This window comes from Phycodurus eques, chromosome 3 (genome assembly GCF_024500275.1).
Source record: "Phycodurus eques isolate BA_2022a chromosome 3, UOR_Pequ_1.1, whole genome shotgun sequence".
Lineage (NCBI taxonomy): Eukaryota > Metazoa > Chordata > Actinopteri > Syngnathiformes > Syngnathidae > Phycodurus > Phycodurus eques.
Genome location: NC_084527.1, coordinates 15,478,791 through 15,496,410, shown reverse-complemented (window position 1 = coordinate 15,496,410; position 17,620 = coordinate 15,478,791). Strand labels below are relative to the sequence as shown.

At 44.1% G+C, this 17,620-nt stretch overlaps 1 protein-coding gene across 4 annotated transcripts in view; it reads right to left on the bottom strand.

The window, feature by feature from the left end:
* kiaa0825 (KIAA0825 ortholog) overlaps window positions 1–17,620 on the bottom strand; it is a 174,194-nt gene that overhangs the window by 125,025 nt on the left and 31,549 nt on the right. For all 4 annotated transcript variants that reach the window (XM_061672236.1, XM_061672239.1, XM_061672237.1 and 1 more), the window contains 5 exons: window positions 12,146–12,423; window positions 9,432–9,582; window positions 6,118–6,308; window positions 5,014–5,220; window positions 4,824–4,934 (listed from right to left, as the gene is read on the bottom strand). In XM_061672236.1, coding sequence (XP_061528220.1) covers window positions 4,824–4,934; window positions 5,014–5,220; window positions 6,118–6,308; window positions 9,432–9,582; window positions 12,146–12,423 — 938 coding nt within the window. The remainder of the gene's footprint in view (window positions 1–4,823; window positions 4,935–5,013; window positions 5,221–6,117; window positions 6,309–9,431; window positions 9,583–12,145; window positions 12,424–17,620) is intronic.

Genomic DNA, 17,620 nt, shown 5'->3' with positions numbered 1-17,620 from the left:
AAGAGCCGGTGACCGGGGTGCAGACGGTCCGAGAGGATTTTGCACGCCCTTGTCTTAGTTCTGGCAGCGTGCAAGTCCTCAATGGTGGGTAGGGGGGTACCGACAATCCTTTCAGCAGTTTTGATTGTCCGTTGCAGTCGGAGTTTTTCCTTTTTTGTAGCAGCACCAAACCAGACTGTGATGGAAGAACACAGGACCGATTCGATGACCGCTGTGTAGAACTGTCTCAGCAGCTCCGGTGGCAGGCCGTGCTTTCTCAGAAGCCGCAGGAAGTACATCCTCTGCTGGGCCTTTTTGAGGACGGAGTTGATGTTGTTCGCCCACTTCAGGTCCTGAGAGATTGTAATTCCCAGGAACTTGAAGGTCTCGACGGTTGACACAAGGCAGCTGGACAACGTGAGGGGCAGCTGTGGCGAAGGATGCCTCCTGAAGTCCACGATCATCTCTACCGTCTTGAGCGTGTTCAGCTCCAGGTTGTGTCGCCCGCACCACAGCTCCAGCCGCTCCGCTTCCTGTCGATATGCAGACTCGTCACCGTCCTTGATGAGGCCGATGACAGTGGTGTCATCTGCAAACTTCAGGAGCTTGACAGTCGGGTTCGCTGAGGTGCAGTCGTTCGTGTAGAGAGAGAAGAGCAGCGGAGAGAGGACACAACCTTGGGGCGCCCCAGTGCTGATGCTGCGTGTGGATGAGGTGGCCTCCCCCAGCCTGACCTGCTGTGTCCTGCCCGTCAGAAAGCTGTAAATCCACTGGCAGATGGCAGGTGAGACGCTGAGCTGGAGAAGCTTGGTTGAAAGGAGTTCAGGGATGATGGTGTTGAACGCTGAGCTGAAGTCCACGAACAGGATCCTCGCGTAGGTCCCTGCACTGTCGAGGTGTTCTAGGATGAAGTGCAGTCCCATGTTGACTGCATCATCCGCAGACCTGTTCGCTTGGTAGGCAAACTGCAGGGGGTCCAGCAAGGGACCTGTGACACTCTTGAGGTGGTCCAGCACGAGACGTTCAAAGGACTTCATGACCACAGATGTCAAAGCGACAGGCCTGTAGTCATTCAGACCAGAGATTGCAGGTTTCTTGGGGACTGGAATGATGGTGGAGCGTTTGAAGCAGGATGGAACTTCGCACATTTCCAAAGATCTGTTAAAGATCTGAGTGAAGACTGGAGCGAGCTGGTCCGCGCAGACTTTGAGGCAGGATGGGGACACATGGTCCGGTCCTGTTGCTTTGTTAATCTTCTGTTGTTTGAAGATGCGTCTCACATCCTGTTCATGGATGGTTAACGCAGAAGTCAGAGGTGTGGTTGTGGTCGCGGGTGCGGCCGGGTGGGTGTGTGGAGTGAAACTGTCCTTTTCAAATCTGCAATAGAAGGTATTCAAGTCGTTGGCTAGTGTGCTATTGTTCTCAGCTTGGGGGGATCGTCGCTTGTAATTAGTCAGCGATTGGAATGCACGCCAGACTGATTTCGAGTCGTTCGCGCTAAACTGTTTTTCCAACTTTGCTGCATAGATCCTCTTTGCAATGTTAATTTCTTTAGTAAGCTGGTTTCTAGCTCGATTATACAGGGCCCTGTCCCCGCTCTGATATGCATCTTCCTTAGCTTGGCGAAGCTGCTTAAGTTTAGCAGTGAACCACGGCTTGTTGTTGTTGAATGTCCGAAATGATTTTGTTGGTACACAAACCTCTTCACAGAAATTGATATAGGATGTGACAGTGTCCGTATATTCATCCAGGCTGCCAGCTGAATTTTCAAAGACACTCCAGTCTGTGCAGTCTAAACAGCTTTGAAGTTCCATCTTTGCTTCATTGGTCCACTTTTTGACTGTTTTCACTGTAGGCTTCGCACATTTAAGTTCTTGCTTGTACGTCGGTATTAAGTGAATTAAGCAGTGATCAGACGAGCCCAGGGCTGTATAGCACGGTATGCGTTTTTTACCGTAGTGTAGCAGTGGTCTAAAGTATTATTTTCCCTGGTAGGACAGTCGATGTGCTGGTTGTATTTAGGGAGTTCGTGGTTGAGTTTAGCTTTGTTAAAGTCCCCGAGAATAATGAGGGGTGAGTCAGGGTGTTTTTTTTCAATTTCGTTGACCTGTTCGGCGAGCGTTAGCAATGCGGCGCTCGTGTTAGCTTGCGGTGTGATATAGACTCCAGCCAGTATAAACGATGCAAACTCACGTGGCGAGTAAAATGGTTTACAGTTCAGAAACAGCGACTCCAAATGCGGGCTGCAGTGTGTGCTGAGCACCGTGACGTCCGTACACCATTTTTCGTTTATATGGAGGCATATCCCGCCGCCCTTCGTTTTTCCCGATGATTCCCTGTCGCGGTCCGCTCGATGAATGTTGAAGCCGGGAAGCGTGACGGCGCCATCGGGTACAGCGTCGCAAAGCCAGGTCTCCGTGAAGCACATGGCCGCGGAACGTCCGAAGTCTTTACTGGTCTTTAACAGAAGATGAAGCTCGTCCATTTTGTTGGGTAGGGAGCGTACATTCGCGAGGTGGATCGACGGGAACGCCAATCTATGTCCTCTCTTGCGGAGTTTCACCTGAATGCCGGCTCGTTTTCCTCTGTGGCGTCGCTTCCGCATCCATGCGCCGAAAACCGCGGACGCCGCTCCGGTGAGTAACTCGGGGAAAAAACTGAGCGGATTTTCGAAAGTTGGTGACAGAAAGTCCGGAGTAGCCACCTTGATGGTTAGCAGGTCTCCCCTTGTGTAAGTGAGTCGTGTAAGGTCTCCAAAGACGGACGAAAAACACAAAAACAAAGACAATACTAGAGAGCGCGTTACCGAGGCGGCCACACTGGTAGGCGCCATCTTGGTGAGAAATAAGATTCTCTGGTCTGATGAGACAAAGATAGAACTTTTTGGCCTTAGCGGTATGTTTGGAGAAAACCAAGGACTGCTCATCATCTGTCCAATACAGTCCCAACAATGAAGCTTGGTGGTGGCAGCATCATGCTGTGGGGGTGTTTTTCAGCTGCAGGGACAGGGAGACTGGTTGCAATCGAAGAAAAGATGAATGCGGCCAAGTACAGGGATATCCTGGAGAAAACCTTCTCCAGAGTGCTCAGGACCTCAGACTGGGCCGAAGGTTCACCTTCCAACAAGACAACGACCCTGAGCACACAGCTAAAATAACAAAGGAGTGGCTTCAGAACAACTCCATGACTGTTCTTGAATGGCCCAGCCAGAGCCACCAACGTTCACCATCCAAACTGACAGAACTGGAAACGATCTGCAAGGAGTAATGGCAGAGGATCCCCAAATCTAGGTGTGAAAAACGTGTTGCATCAATCCCAAAAAGAGTCATGGCTGCATTAGCTCAAAAGGGTGCCTTTATAAATACTGAGCAAAACGTGAGAATGGCTGTGTGATATTTCAGTTTTTGTTGTTTAATAAATCTGCAAAAATTTAAACAATTCTGTTTTTTTCTGTCAATATGGGGTGCTTGATGATTTTAGCAAATGGCTGCAATATAAGTGAACAAGGGGGTCTGAATACTTTCCGTACACACTGTACATTCGTAAAAAGGGTGGCTGTGTCTCAGTTGGTAGAGCAGGTTGTCCAGTGACCGAAGGGTGGATGATCAAATCCCAGCTCCGCTATCAAAGTGTCCTTGGGCAAGACCCTGAACCTTAAATTGCTCTCTGTGCCTTGCATGGCAGCAGCCTCCCTCTGGTGTATGAATGTGTCTGTGAACATGTGAATGTGTGAGCCACTGTAAGGCACTTTGGGCACTATGATAGTGTAGTGCGCTACAAAAGTGCACTCCATTTAAAGTTCTATTTTTTTAATTCTTAAAAAAACACTGTTTTTTTTCTGTTTTCTTGTGTTTGTTTTGAGTTACGAGCATGGTCGCGGGCGGAATTAAAGTCGTATCTCAAGGCACCACTCTACTTTGTTGATACCCCCTTAAGTCTGGATGGTTTATTCACGCACTATGTGATTTTATTATTGTTTCATTTAATCATCATTACAATGTTTTTCTTTTGTATTATTATTATTTTATGGGCTAAGGCAATATTTGGCTGCAGAGTCCTGGTCCAGTTTGAAGAGTTGTGGTTTTGGCTTCAGGCCACCAGCAGGCCCCCCTGGTGCCATCACACACAAGGCAAGGAGGTGGGAGCAAAGAAATAAAGAGGTCATAAAAATAAACTAATTCTCGGTCGCTAGTACATTGGAGCACAAGTGCGGGGGTAAACTTGATTTGTGCGCCATCAGCACACAGTGACATCACCTCTGGCTGTGAGGGAGATTACAGGGGAGGAGGGGGGAGTCAAGGGTGAGGGGTTGAGTGATTGACTGCACCTTGGAGGTCACACAAGTAACAAGACACACGTGTATGAATGATCACATGTAAACATACTCAACACGGTATATGGTTGATGCCTGATGTGTAAAGCCCTCATAAAGCATCAGCATGAACCAAATCAGTGTCAGCAGCAAGGGTTATTTTGAAGCTTGCATCTGTAGTATTAGCACAGCATGCAGCATTCAGCAAGATGCAACAATGAATATATCTACACGTATGCTGCTGGGACCTTGATACACGTATTTTTTTATTTACGCACACCTGTAATGATTTACCTGCAAAAACTGTTCATTAATTTACATTGTCAGAGATGTACAGTATTAATATGTTTATAATCTTGTAGTTGTTTGCAGGGGTGTGGAACTGCCCTGCAGTATACTGAGAGATGTTTCAAATATATTTGTCCCTCCTAAACTCAGCAGTGGGTGTGTATGGTTCTCTTTGGAATAGGTGAGAGGTGTGTGTGGTTGTGATGAAGCATGTCACATGGTGTGTGTTGCATTCAATACATACTGGATGGCTTGCTCTGTGAATACTTCTGGTTTTAAAGCGTTTAGCCAGTGGACCACCGGCATGTCCAGCTGGTGTGATGTTGACTTATTTGCATGGTTATTCATAAACGTCCTGTAAAAGACAGTGTTGAAACATTAACTTTGAACTACAGCATTTACATACTGTAGCTGACATTTTGCAACAGACAAACCTATACAACAAAGGTAGCGGTGCTGTGGCAATGACGAGAACTGTAAGAAGTTGTTCACATAAGCTGTGGATCTGGTAGGGCCAGTCGGAGCCGCCCGCTATTATAGTGATCGCTGAAGAAGTGTCGCGGCGGATCAAGTCTTCAGGACTTTCACACACGCTCCACATCAGCTGCTCTACGAACAGCAGCACTGCTGTGATGTCATATCTTGTACACAAGGAAAGTAAAGAGACAATGAATGTATAAATGGCAGGAATTAAACTTCGCCCCAAGTGTGAATATTAGTTGAACAAAAAGACAATGATGGTGCCACCATGTTGGGTCAAACAAGATATCAAAAGATATGTCATAAAATACATAAAAAGGTTGCCCCATCAGCATTTGACAGCTTCAGCTTTGCAGTTTTTATGAGCATATCATTCCCTTGCCCATGGCTCGCCAATTGACATTGGAGCCGTGTTGCAAAACTGATGCCGGGCAAGACGTTTTTCTGTCAACAATTTCAGTTCAGCACCAGTTTGAGAAGCTTTAGGGTTGTCACACTGCTCCAACGTGTAGTACAATTTAAGCTATCAATGGAAAGTTTCTCAAAACCAGATCTTGACAAACCACGCAGCCAAAGGCCTGCTACCAACACCACTTATGAAAACACAGAACTTCTAGAACAGGCATTCGTGCAAAGCCAGGCGAAAGACAATCCGAACGGTTGCACTAGAACCCAGCATCAAGAAAATCTTGTTCAGCGGCTGCTTCGGAGAGTGATAAAGTCTTAATCTTACTGACTTCAGTTTATTTAAAAACTTAAAGCAAATATCATGATGTTCAACAACCTGAAGTGTAAATTGTATTACGCGTTGGAGTTGTGTGACAGCCATGAAGCTTGTCAAACAGACACTAAACTGCAGTCAGAGACAGAAAAACCTCTTGCCACGTGTGCTGTTTCAGTGTCAACTGGCGAGCCATGGGCAAACGAATGATACACTTACAAAAACTGCAAACCCTATGCTGCCAGAATGATACCTCAAACAAAAGTTACAAAAAGATAGTGTTTAGCTACTTTTGAGACACCCTATGTAACTCTTATGACAAGATGCCTTTAAGTACCTTATCTGCAGGTGTCTCTTATATGAAGGCTGGGCCCTGGCATATCTTTGCACCAGGACCTGTAATGTCTCTGAAAGCACCTGGCCCAGCAACTCTTTGGCCAACTGTGGTGGGACAACAGCCCACAAGTCGCTACGGAGACCACACAGAAAGTAGAACCACATCTGCACCGAGAAGGAACAACGTTCACCCTGTGGAAGAAAACAGAAGAGAGGAAGATATATTGTGAAATGGTCACTGACAGTGACACATAAGCACAAAAAACATGAGGGGATAAAACAAAGAGGTGAACGAGTAAGGAAGAAGATGAAAGGAGGAAGAGAGACAACATCTCAGTGGTCATGCCACCTGCACACTGCACCTGGTTACTTCTCCTACTAGGATTAGTCCTGAACTGGAGAACACATCACACTCATACACAAAAAAAGGCACAGGAGAAATTGAAACCTTCTTTGACAAAAATGAGACCAAGGAAGAAGAGGAGATTCCTCATCTTTAAGGTACAACAATATACCATTTCACTATATGTGGCGCACCATCCTGACATTCTGTCAAAACTGCTCCACTACCTCAGGTTTGTACCTTCTCATTTTATTTCTACTTCACATCATCAATCTCATATTTTACTTCTTCTCTCTCATGTTCCTCCCTGGAGCAAGTCATTTAGGGATCTGTGTTCGATGGGAGCGTGACTGGACTCAATGTCCGGGATTAGGCAGCCATCCTATGCCTGTGGACACAACAGAACAAATCCAGACGCACTCGATCCAAGAACAGTTACGGCCATATGTGAGGTTTTGATATTGAATTTAGATGTATACTTAGCTGTAGCAAAACCTCTCTTTCGATAACATTTTGCATATTGGCTTAATTTCTCTTTTTCCCCAGTATTCTTCTGTACACATATGCTGTTAATATATTATGCTAAACATTTTCTCGCTAATCACTCATTCATGTGTCAAAAACTTTGTCAAGGAGAAAGGAAAGAGTGCGAATGCAAGTTGGGAAAAGGTGCTGCACAGAGCAGTAAGAGAGCCAAGGCACGGAGAGAGAAATTTGATGCATTCATCTTCACACTTGAGAAATATGCACACAGACACACACACACCAAATGCAATGCACATTGTAAGATGTTCCTCTACTCACCCACACAAGCACTCATCTGCACAGATGCACACAGGCATGCTTGAAGAAAAGCGCACACCTGCGCACAGCAGGTCTGCGTGACACCGTTGACCCGGAGAAGCAGGCAGGAACAAAGAGGCAAAAACAGCGTATAGGAGGAAAGAGGGGAGGTTTTGACTGGTTTAAGGGCATGAAGGTAGGGGAGTCACAGAGGCCCTTTTGCTACTTTCCAGACAGTCCCACTGTAGACTGCAGACTTCAGACAGCTGAACCCCTGAAGCCCCTGGGGTAGCATGGAAGCCACAGATGTTCTCAGGAAGTTTATAGTTGAAGGTTCAGTGAGAAAGGGGAGGTGGGAATGAATGGGAAAATGAAAAGAAGACACAGGAAAGCTCCAGAGGGTCCCTAAAACCCTACACAATCTGGGTCACATGACAATGTACAGGAGACTGTACTTTTACCACTGATGTGTATAAAATTATCAGGTGTGGGTCATAAAGAAAAAATAAATAAATGCTACACTGGGAACACGAACTTCCACAATAGCAAAAAAGAAGAAAAAAAAAACATTCTCCATTGAAATGAATGGAATGCTATTAATCCTTTCTGGTCTCCCCACATAACAATTTGCAATGTGTTATTTAATGAGAAAAATAGCACTCTATAATAATATACTTTATTAAAAAAAATACAGTAATTACATAATTAAACAGAATAAAAAAATAATTAAAACGTTTTTGTCACACTTTCTCATTCAATTCAATGCACATTGTGTAGTGTAAAGGTAAATTCATACAGTACTAACTTACTTTTCTGCCTCGATGCTGCAACCAGTTGTATTGCAATGGGGCCTGCCCTGCCTAGAACTCAAGAGGGATATATATCGTCGTTTTTTGCAGAGGATGAAGAATACAGTATATAGCTGTGAGTACTGTTATATTGTCTGCCACAAATGCCAATCTAGCAAGCTAGCAGACTAAAGGCTAAGCTATGTTGTTGTTTTAAATACATAATGTGCAATTCTCTTTGTTTTTTTAGTTTGACAGGAAACTTTAACTGACAATGAAGCCTCCTTTTTTCAAGAATATTTCCTAAATCTATCTGCCACTACCACCATATGCCAGCTCATATCTCAAGTTTGCGCTTGCAAGTTCAAGCAAAAAATTGGTCGAACAATGGCTCGTATCTTGAAAAACCCGTAAGTTGAGCCACTCGTATCTCAAGGCACCACTGTATTCAATCATATTGTAATACATGTAACTATAAGTTTATCCGGAAAAATTCTAGCCATCTAGCTCATTTGCAGCATTTTTTAAATTTATTGAAACACAGAAGAACCTCTGACGCTGTTCAAATCATAATTCCATGATAACATTACACAACACCTTTTCATTACAACATAACAGTCCGCACAGACTTTTCAGAGTTCAAACTTGTACGTCAGCATATCGCAAAACCACAGTGTATTTCACAAAGCCCTCAGTTCAGAGAGCATCAAAAAATTAACCCTGAGTGTGCTTTGTTTTTTCTTTGGCTTGTATGCAAAATATATTCCAACATAAAAACTAGCTTCAACAAAAGTTGTTACAAGAAAAAGAATGAACAACAATATATTCCAGAAGTTTAGTCAAACAAATTGAAAGCAGTAAGACTTGGCAAAGGTTTATGTACAGTATATAGTTTTTACTATAAACAGTGGTTATCTTCTTTTTACACATGTGTGGCAATCAAGCATGATAGAAAGTCAGATCTTATACCTTGTTTTCACACTGGTATGACATTTAAGAATGGCAAAACTCTCCTAAAACATTGATTATACTGGTAATAATGGTTTCTATGGTGAACAGACAGGTGTTTCTTTTCAACGATTTCCTTAAGAAAAAGAAAGTTTTAAATTGAATCGTGTACGAACTTGGATGTCCCACTGCAGATATTTAGGTGTGCCATGGACACTCTTGCTACAATGGTGTGAAAAGATGGGGCGTACAGATTTATTGATGGCCACTGATGCTGAACCGGCAGTGATCACAGTCAAAACAAAAAGAAGTGAGCACTAAAAGTGAGGAAAATCAGTGGAGTCTATCCAACCGTTCCCATTTTTGTCAATATCCATTTACATTAATCTAATCATATAAATATGCCTTTATTCAATAAATTTCCTATGTTCAGTTTACCATACAGTACTTCACCTCATAAAAGGGTTTGGGGTCAGCCCAGTGGTGGCTCTCCGCATCTTGAAGAACACAGGTGGAACAAACTTCGACACAATAGCTGCTCAGTTGGTCTTTCAAGGCCTCGAGGACTTGCTGGTACTTCTGGACAGGCAGCAGACTAAGGTGTCTGGGTAGAGAGGAGGGCAAAACACTCCCGTAAATTGTAGCACTGGAATGATAATGAAAACCCAGGTGATTTATTGCAAAAGTTCAATCTGACGTATTGTCGGCTTTAAATCTGCCTCCCTTGATACTTTCCAGAAAGAGGTGAGAGTTTAACAGGGTCTAAGAAGCTTGGAAACAGGGGGGAATGAATGGTGAGGAAAGGAAAAGTATTTTATGACCAAGAAGGGGCACAGGCCAAGTGTAGGTGGAGGGGTATACAGGGTCAAAGTTGGAAAAACAGGAGCACGGAGGGCAACCATGATACCGTTGGAGGGGATATACAAAGGGTAGAGGTTAAGGGGGTATTATGAGGCATAAAAACTCACCAGATGTAGACACAATATGGGTGTCATTACCACTTGTCAGTCATTTTCATTTTTTTCAACCTCAGCACCCGAGTCTTAAGCGCAAATGTATCTTTTGTTTGTAACTTTCTGAAAGGTGTGGATGATTTAGAAGAAACACCAATCCACTCATTCTAGCTTTGACTTTTCTTACATTTTTTAATCTGAGACCTTCAAGGATACAGTTAAAACGTCCGCACACAAGACCAAGTAAAAAAAAAAAAGGACTATATTACGTTCAAACTGGACGTTTTTCTAGCAACATGCGTGCCAATGTTTCATTTATTGTTGTTACAGACTCTGAAAATATTTAATATTCTGTGCACATACTGTACTGTGGCAAGTAAATAAAAGTAAATATTACAAACCCAAATTCCAATGAAATTCGAAATGAGTGAATATTTGCAAGAAAACAAAGTTCATCAGTTTGAACATTATCGTGTCTTTTTAGTGTATTCAATTGAATATTGGTTGAAAAGAATTTGCAAATTATTCTATTCAGTTTTTATTTACGTTGTACAAAACATTCCAACTTCATTGGAATTGGAGTTTGTATTTTCATAACATTCATCATAAATTTTAAGTAGTTTATTAGTGTAGTCCGAGTGGATTGATGTTGTGAACATCTCAGCGCAAGCATAAGCAAAGAATGGCAGAATGTTTTCTCAATACAGTACTAAGTACAGCAGAGGTGGGACCAAGTCATTGTTTTCCAAGTCGCAAGTAAGTCTCAATTCTTTATCCTCAAGTCCCGAGTCAAGTCCCAGGTCGAGACATGCAAGTCCCGAGTCAAGTCCCAAGTCAAGACAAGCAAGTCCAGAGTCAAGTCGCAAATCCTATACTTAGTCATACTATTAGTCCTACTCAAGTAATTTTAACAACAAAGTAATAATATATTTTAATATATAACATTGAACCTTTATATGAAACCTAGAGGGCTGATCAAAATGTTTGCACCATAAAAGCCGATCGTCAAGGGGGGAGGCTTAGTTATTGCCTCTTCAAAACCGTTCGATACTATGTTTTCAGTTATTCTATGCAAATGCTATGCTATGATTTACTTTTTCTCACTTTCTTTTTTAAAGTTACATTCAACAGACCTGTCACAAACGAGAACTTGCATCCAGTTGTGCTGCAATTAGTTATCCTACAGATCCATCCATCCATTTTCTGAGCCGCTTCTCCTCACTAGGGTCGCAGGCGTGCTGGAGCCTATCCCAGCTGTCATCGGGCAGGAGGCAGGGTAAACCCTGAACTGGTTGCCAGCCAATCGCAGGGCACATAGAAACAAACAACCATTTGCACTCACAGTCATGCCTACGGGCAATTTAGAGTCTCCAATGAATGCATGTTTTTGGAATGTGGGAGGAAACCGGAGTGCCCGGAGAAAACCCACGCAGGCACGGGGAGAACATGCAAACTCCACACAGGCGGGGCCGGGGATTGAACCCGGGTCCTCAGAACTGTGAGGCTGACGCTCTAACCAGTCGGCCACCGTGCCTATCCTACAGATAATAATAATCATAATAATAATCAAGTAAAATACGTTTTTGTTTGGCTAAAGAACAATTATGAATACACAAGAGAAAATGAGACATTTCACTTGATAATGAACGACATATCGGTTACCTCTTTTAGGTAATCAACAGTATTTTTCTTAAATTCACTGTGCAGATAGCAGGAAAGTGCATTTTCTTGTCTTCAGACATTTCAGATCTGAATAATGATTCATTTCTTGATGCTTCATGTGCACACTTACACACCTGCTGGCCAGGTGCATAATCACAGGCAGCTGTATCGTAACCAGATATGTGATGCGTTGCATATTTGTGTCTGTTTGGCTCTTGTGAATGACTGCATTACAAAACAATGTTTGACCAAGTAATTTTCCGACATAAAGTGTAAAATATATTCATAATTTCCGGCCCTCCTAAATAAAGTAAGCCTCGATACGCCTTTGCGGGAACGCCCCTTCCATTACCCGACACATGCCTCGAAGACTCGGCACATCTCGTAACGTCACTATTTTTACCTGGGTGATAACCGATGAGCTCTTTTTGATCACACCACTCTGAAATTCATCAATCCATCCATTTTCTTTACCACTTATCCTCACTAGGGTCGCGGGCTTCTGAAACACAAATACACTATAGCAAGACACAACACACACCTTCTACTTACACTTTGGTTAAAGTAGAGGTTGAGTCCTTCAGCCGTGCATGGTAGTGCTCCAATCGTTGGAGCAAGTAAATGCAAGTGGCCAGCAGAGCAGGCAGATGTTTGAGTGGTAGCGAGGATGGGACTTCAAGGGCTCTCTTCTCTAAATGGCCCAGCATGGCTAACGCTGCCCGGCTACACGCCTCCACAAAGCTTGATCGAACCGCCAGCAGAGAACTGTCCCTGCAGGCAGCTGCCAGGGGTAGCAAGGTATCCAGCTCCTCAACCACCGGAACACAGAACTGAGGAGGGAGAGAAGGCAAAAACGTAATTATATTAATAAATAAAAAGCAAACGGAAATCTTTATCATTCAGGTTTATATTATTGAAATGGACCCAACGTTCCTCCTTATAATAAAATAAAACCACATGATTTCCCCCAACCAAAACAAAAGTAATGGTACTGCGGAATATGTATACTTCATCTTACTACAATATTTATGATGACAAAACAATAATTCGATCAATTAATTGATTTATGAATAGAATAAAAATCTGAACAATGTCAGTCACACTAAATAGGTCTTGTTACAGTAAAATGTTGAGGGTGTTGAATTTGCTCGTGTTTCAATTTCTGCCTTATGAAGGGTAAAGGAAATAAATTGGAAAAGGTAATGAAATGATAGAGGAAATGACGGATACAAAATTATTATGGTTGACACAATGCTATTCTTTTTCCAGCAGGCTTAGGGTGAAACAATTCTGAAGCTGTATTAGCATTACTTTGAAAGTTGCAGCCCTATGGCGCTAACTACTTTTGCAAAATAAAGATAAATCTTCCTAAAATCTTTCCATTGTGCAGTACAAAATACTATTCCAGGGAATTAAATGCAGTGGGTATGGAAAGTTTTCAGACCCCTTTAAATTTGTCACTCTTTGTTATATTGCAGCAATTTGTTAAAATCATTTAAGTTCATTTTTTCCCTCATTAATGTACACACAGCACCCCATATTGACAGAAAAAAAGGAATTGTGGAAATTTTTGCAGATTTATTAAAAAAGAAAAACTGAAATATCACACAGCCATAAGTATTCAGACACTTTGCTCTCTGGCACTCATATATTTAACTCGGGTGCTGTCCATTTCTTCTGATGATCCTTGAGATGGTTCTACACCTTCATTGGAGTCCAGCTGTGTTTGATTGTACTGATGGGACTTGATTAGGAAAGCCACACACCTGTCGATATAAGACCTTACAGCTCACAGTGCATGTCAGAGCAAATGAGAATCATGAGGTCAAAGGAACTCCCTGAAGAGCTCAAGAGACAGAATTGTGGCAAGGCACAGATCTGGCCATGGTTACGAAAAAATGTCTGCTCCACTTAAGGTTCCTAAGAGCACAGTGGCCTCCATCATCCTGAAATGTAAGACATTTGGGACGACCAGAACCCTTCCTAGAGCTGGCCATCCGGCCAACCTGACCAATTGGGGGAGAAGAGCCTTGGTGAGAGAGGTAAAGAAGAACCCAAAGATCACTGTAACTGACTTCCAGAGATGCAGTCGGGAGATGGGAGAAAGTTCTAGAAAGTCAACCATCACTGCAGCCCTCAACCAGTCGGGGCTTTATGGCAGAGTGGCCCGACGGAAGACTCTCCTCAGTGCAAGACACATGAAATCCCACATGGAGTTTGTTAAAAAAAAACACCTGAAGGACTCCAAGATGGTTAGAAATACGATTCTCTGGTCTGACGAGACCAAGATAGAAAGTTTTGGCCTTAATTCTAAGCGGTATGTGTGAAGAAAACCAGGTACTGCTCATCACCTATCCAATACAGTCCCAACAGTGAAGCATGGTGGTGGCAGCATCATGCTGTGGGGGGGTGTTTTTCAGCTGCAGGGACAGGCCGAGTACAAGGATATACTGGACAAAAACCTTCTCCAGAGTGCTCAGGACCTCAGACTGGGCCGAAGATTGACCTTCCTACAAGACAATGACCCTAAGCACACAGCTAAAATAACAAAGGAGTGGCTTCAGAACAACTCAGTGACTGTTCTTGAATGGCCCAGCCAGAGCCCTGACTTAAACCCAATTGAGCATCTCTGGAGAGACCTGAAAATGGCAGTCCACCAACGTTCACCATCCAACCTGACAGAACTGGAGAGGATCTGCAAGGAGAAATGGCAGAGGATCCCCAAATCCAAAATTTGTCACATCATTCCCAAAAAGACTCATGGCTGTATTAGCTCAAAAGGGTGCTTCTACTAGGGTCTGAATAATTATGGATGTGTGATATTTTAGTTTTTCTTTTTTAATACATCAGCAAACATTTCCCAAAAATTCTGTCAATATGCGGTGCTGTGTGTACATTAATGAGGAGAAAAATTTACTGAAATGATTTTAGCAAATGGCTGCAAAATAAAAAAAGTGACAAATTTAAGGTGGTCTGAATACTTTCCGTACCCACTGCATATGCCTATTTAATTTTTTTTTATGTTCTTACACATTAAAGTGCGGAAACAATGTTAAAATATAAGAATTTTGATAAGGGGGCAAATATTTTTCACGGCACTGTAATTTAGCCGAACTGTTAGGTCACAATCTGGCAAAATAGGAAATACGCAGCTAAAAATAAGATTTACCTGGTTGTGTAATTTCACACATAATGGGTGGGCATGCACTCCAGAGACCAAACTACTGGTATAAAAGCCATTTGTTTCCCCATAAATATTTACGTGGAAGTAAAAGAGGTGTGAATAAACACAACAGTCATGTAGTAGACATGAGAATGTGAGCTGCACACAAGTTAAAGACAGCCCCAATAAATCTACAATATTATAAAGGAGTAAATTGGTTAAGACTAGACAATTAAGAGTTAAAGTCCATCCATCCATCCATTTTCTCAGCCGCTTCTCCTCACTAGGGTCGCGGGCGTGCTGGAGCCTAACCCAGCTATCATCGGGCAGGAGGCGGGGTACACCCTGAACTGGTTGCCAGCCAATCGCAGGGCACATACAAACAAACAACCATTCGCACTCACAGTCACACCTATGGGCAATTTAGAGTCTCCAATTAATGCATGTTTTTTGGGATGTGGGAGGAAACCGGAGTGCCCGGAGAAAACCCACGTAGCCACGGGGAGAACATGCAAACTCCACACAGGCGGGGCCGGGGATTGAACCCAGATCCTCAGAACTGTGAGGCTGACACTCTAACCAGTCGGCCACTGTGCCTACAGAGTTAAAGTCATCAGGTCAATTTTATTTATCAGGTCAGTGCTTTTCTTTATAACATATTTTCTTAAAATTGGACTTACGAAGAATGAATGCATTATATCTAAATGCAATCAAAAACATGAGGCCAAAGTAATGTAGTTCAAACATCAAATTTTGTAATAATCTATTCCTTCTCTTTTTTTTTTGCCAATACAGTTATCTAGAGATCCTTATTACTTTTGTTATACAGTGGATATAAAAAGTCTACATACGTTTGTCCAAATGCCAGGATTGTGTGATATAAAAAAAATGAGTGAAGCATTTTGGTTGCATTTTTTATGTCTGAAAAGTACTATATAAGTAAAATTGGATTTATTTATGTTTCTCTCTCGCTCTCATACAGTGCTGACGCTTTGTTGCTCGCTCTGCTTGCTTCGCATCGGTTTAAATTGTTTCTTGCTGATAAGCTCGTTTTTCTTAAAAAAAAAAATTGAAGCAGCGACTCAGGGGTGGGGTGGGACCATTGGGGTGACCTCCTGGGGAGTAGTGGAGGTGTGATGGTGACTCGCACATGTTCCGTGGGTGCTGAGGCGGTGCCGGCCTGGGTCCCCTGCTCTGGCTGCTGGTGGGGGCGGTGGGGCCCCCCTGTCGCTCCTCGGGAATGCTTCCTCCTCTTCTCTCCCTTCCTTGCGTCCCACTGCGGTCGCCTCTTCCTCTTCCCGTGGGGGAGCTGGGCGGTCCCCTGGGGACTGTGGGGCCTGCTGTTGGGTTATTTTCCCTGCCTGGTCTGTGCTGTTTCCCGGTCCGTGCGCCCTGCCCCTCCTCCCTGGATTTAAAATGCATCACACACACTCCCCATGTTTTAATGCACCACATACACCTATCTCTGGGGGGCGGTGGGTCGTGGGGGTTTGGCTGTTAGGCAGTAGTGCCTGGCAGCCCTGCCCCCACCCCCTTGGCTAACTGACCTCCACAATGCACCACTCGGGGGGGGGGGGGGGGCACAATGGGGCCAATGACTGCCAGTCGGGGACCTGGCAGTCATAGTTATAGGGGGGGAGGTGGGTCTCATTTGCTTGCATGGCGATGCTCCTGAGGCCGGGCCCCCCGGGCTGGATGACTGCTTGGTGTTGGGGCTGAGCGCTCATGGCCCGCGGCTACTCCATGGCTGCCCCCCCCTTATCGTTCCCTTGTCGGGTGCCCCTATCCGCCTTCCTTTCCAACAAACAAGGGACACTCTCCTGCCCTCGGGCTAAGCAGGGACTGGCCGGATTGCAGGCCCTGTGGGTTGGAGGGGCCGTCTTTCTCTCCTGGGGGTGGAGGGGGGACGGGTGGCGGGTCGTGTGTGGCGGTGCGTGGGGTTAGCTGGGGGGGGGTGGCATTGGGTCCCTGCGGCCCCCACCAGGTGGCCGGTTATTCGGTGCGCCTCGGTGGGGCCGGCGGACCGCCCTGGGTCCCTCGGTGTGGGACGTGTCCCGTCCGCCGGGCTGCTCTGAGAACCTTGGGGCTGATCCCGCCACTGAATTGATTGGGTGGGATCCTCAGCCTTTGTATCAATTCACTTGCATGTATCCGCAGACACACAAGCCTAGGACTCTTTCACTGGGTGTGGGGTCACGCACTTACTGTGACAAATAACTCATGAATATGCAAATCGCGTGTGTATCCCCTCACTTATACTCTCATCCTCTAGACTTTTATAATTCACATAATTAATGCCACCACACTTCAGTTGTACATTCGGGTTCACGACCCTTGTCCTGCATGCTTCTTCTCCTGTCGTTGTCCTGTTGTATCTTGTCCTGTCCTTCCCTCACAGGGTGTAGCACTACAGCCCCATGCAACACTCATTTAATGTTTCATTGTTGTAGATAATGTAATGATTTACTTCTCTCATCCTGTTTACAATTAGTGCTTTGTCTTTTGTCTTTGTTTCTCTCTCCCTCGTAGAAACTTTGTTCTGTTCGACTGAACAAGTCTGATTCTCAATAAATCTCAATTATAATACCACAGCGTAAGCTTAAAAACTCTACTCTGACACAGTAATACTATTCCGGCATAAAAGGGATCCTCCATTCTGCTTGACCTAACAGCCGAACAGGACAAAAAAAAAAAAAAAAAAAAAAGAAGCAGCGACTCCTGGATATTTTTAAACCTGTGGAACTGTACTTTTTTCTTGTAGATACAGTCAGTTGTTGCTATATTCCAATATTTTCTGATACCCTCTCACCATTACATGAGAGTGGCCTGCTAATTAGCACAAGCCTGCTATTAGCAACAAGACC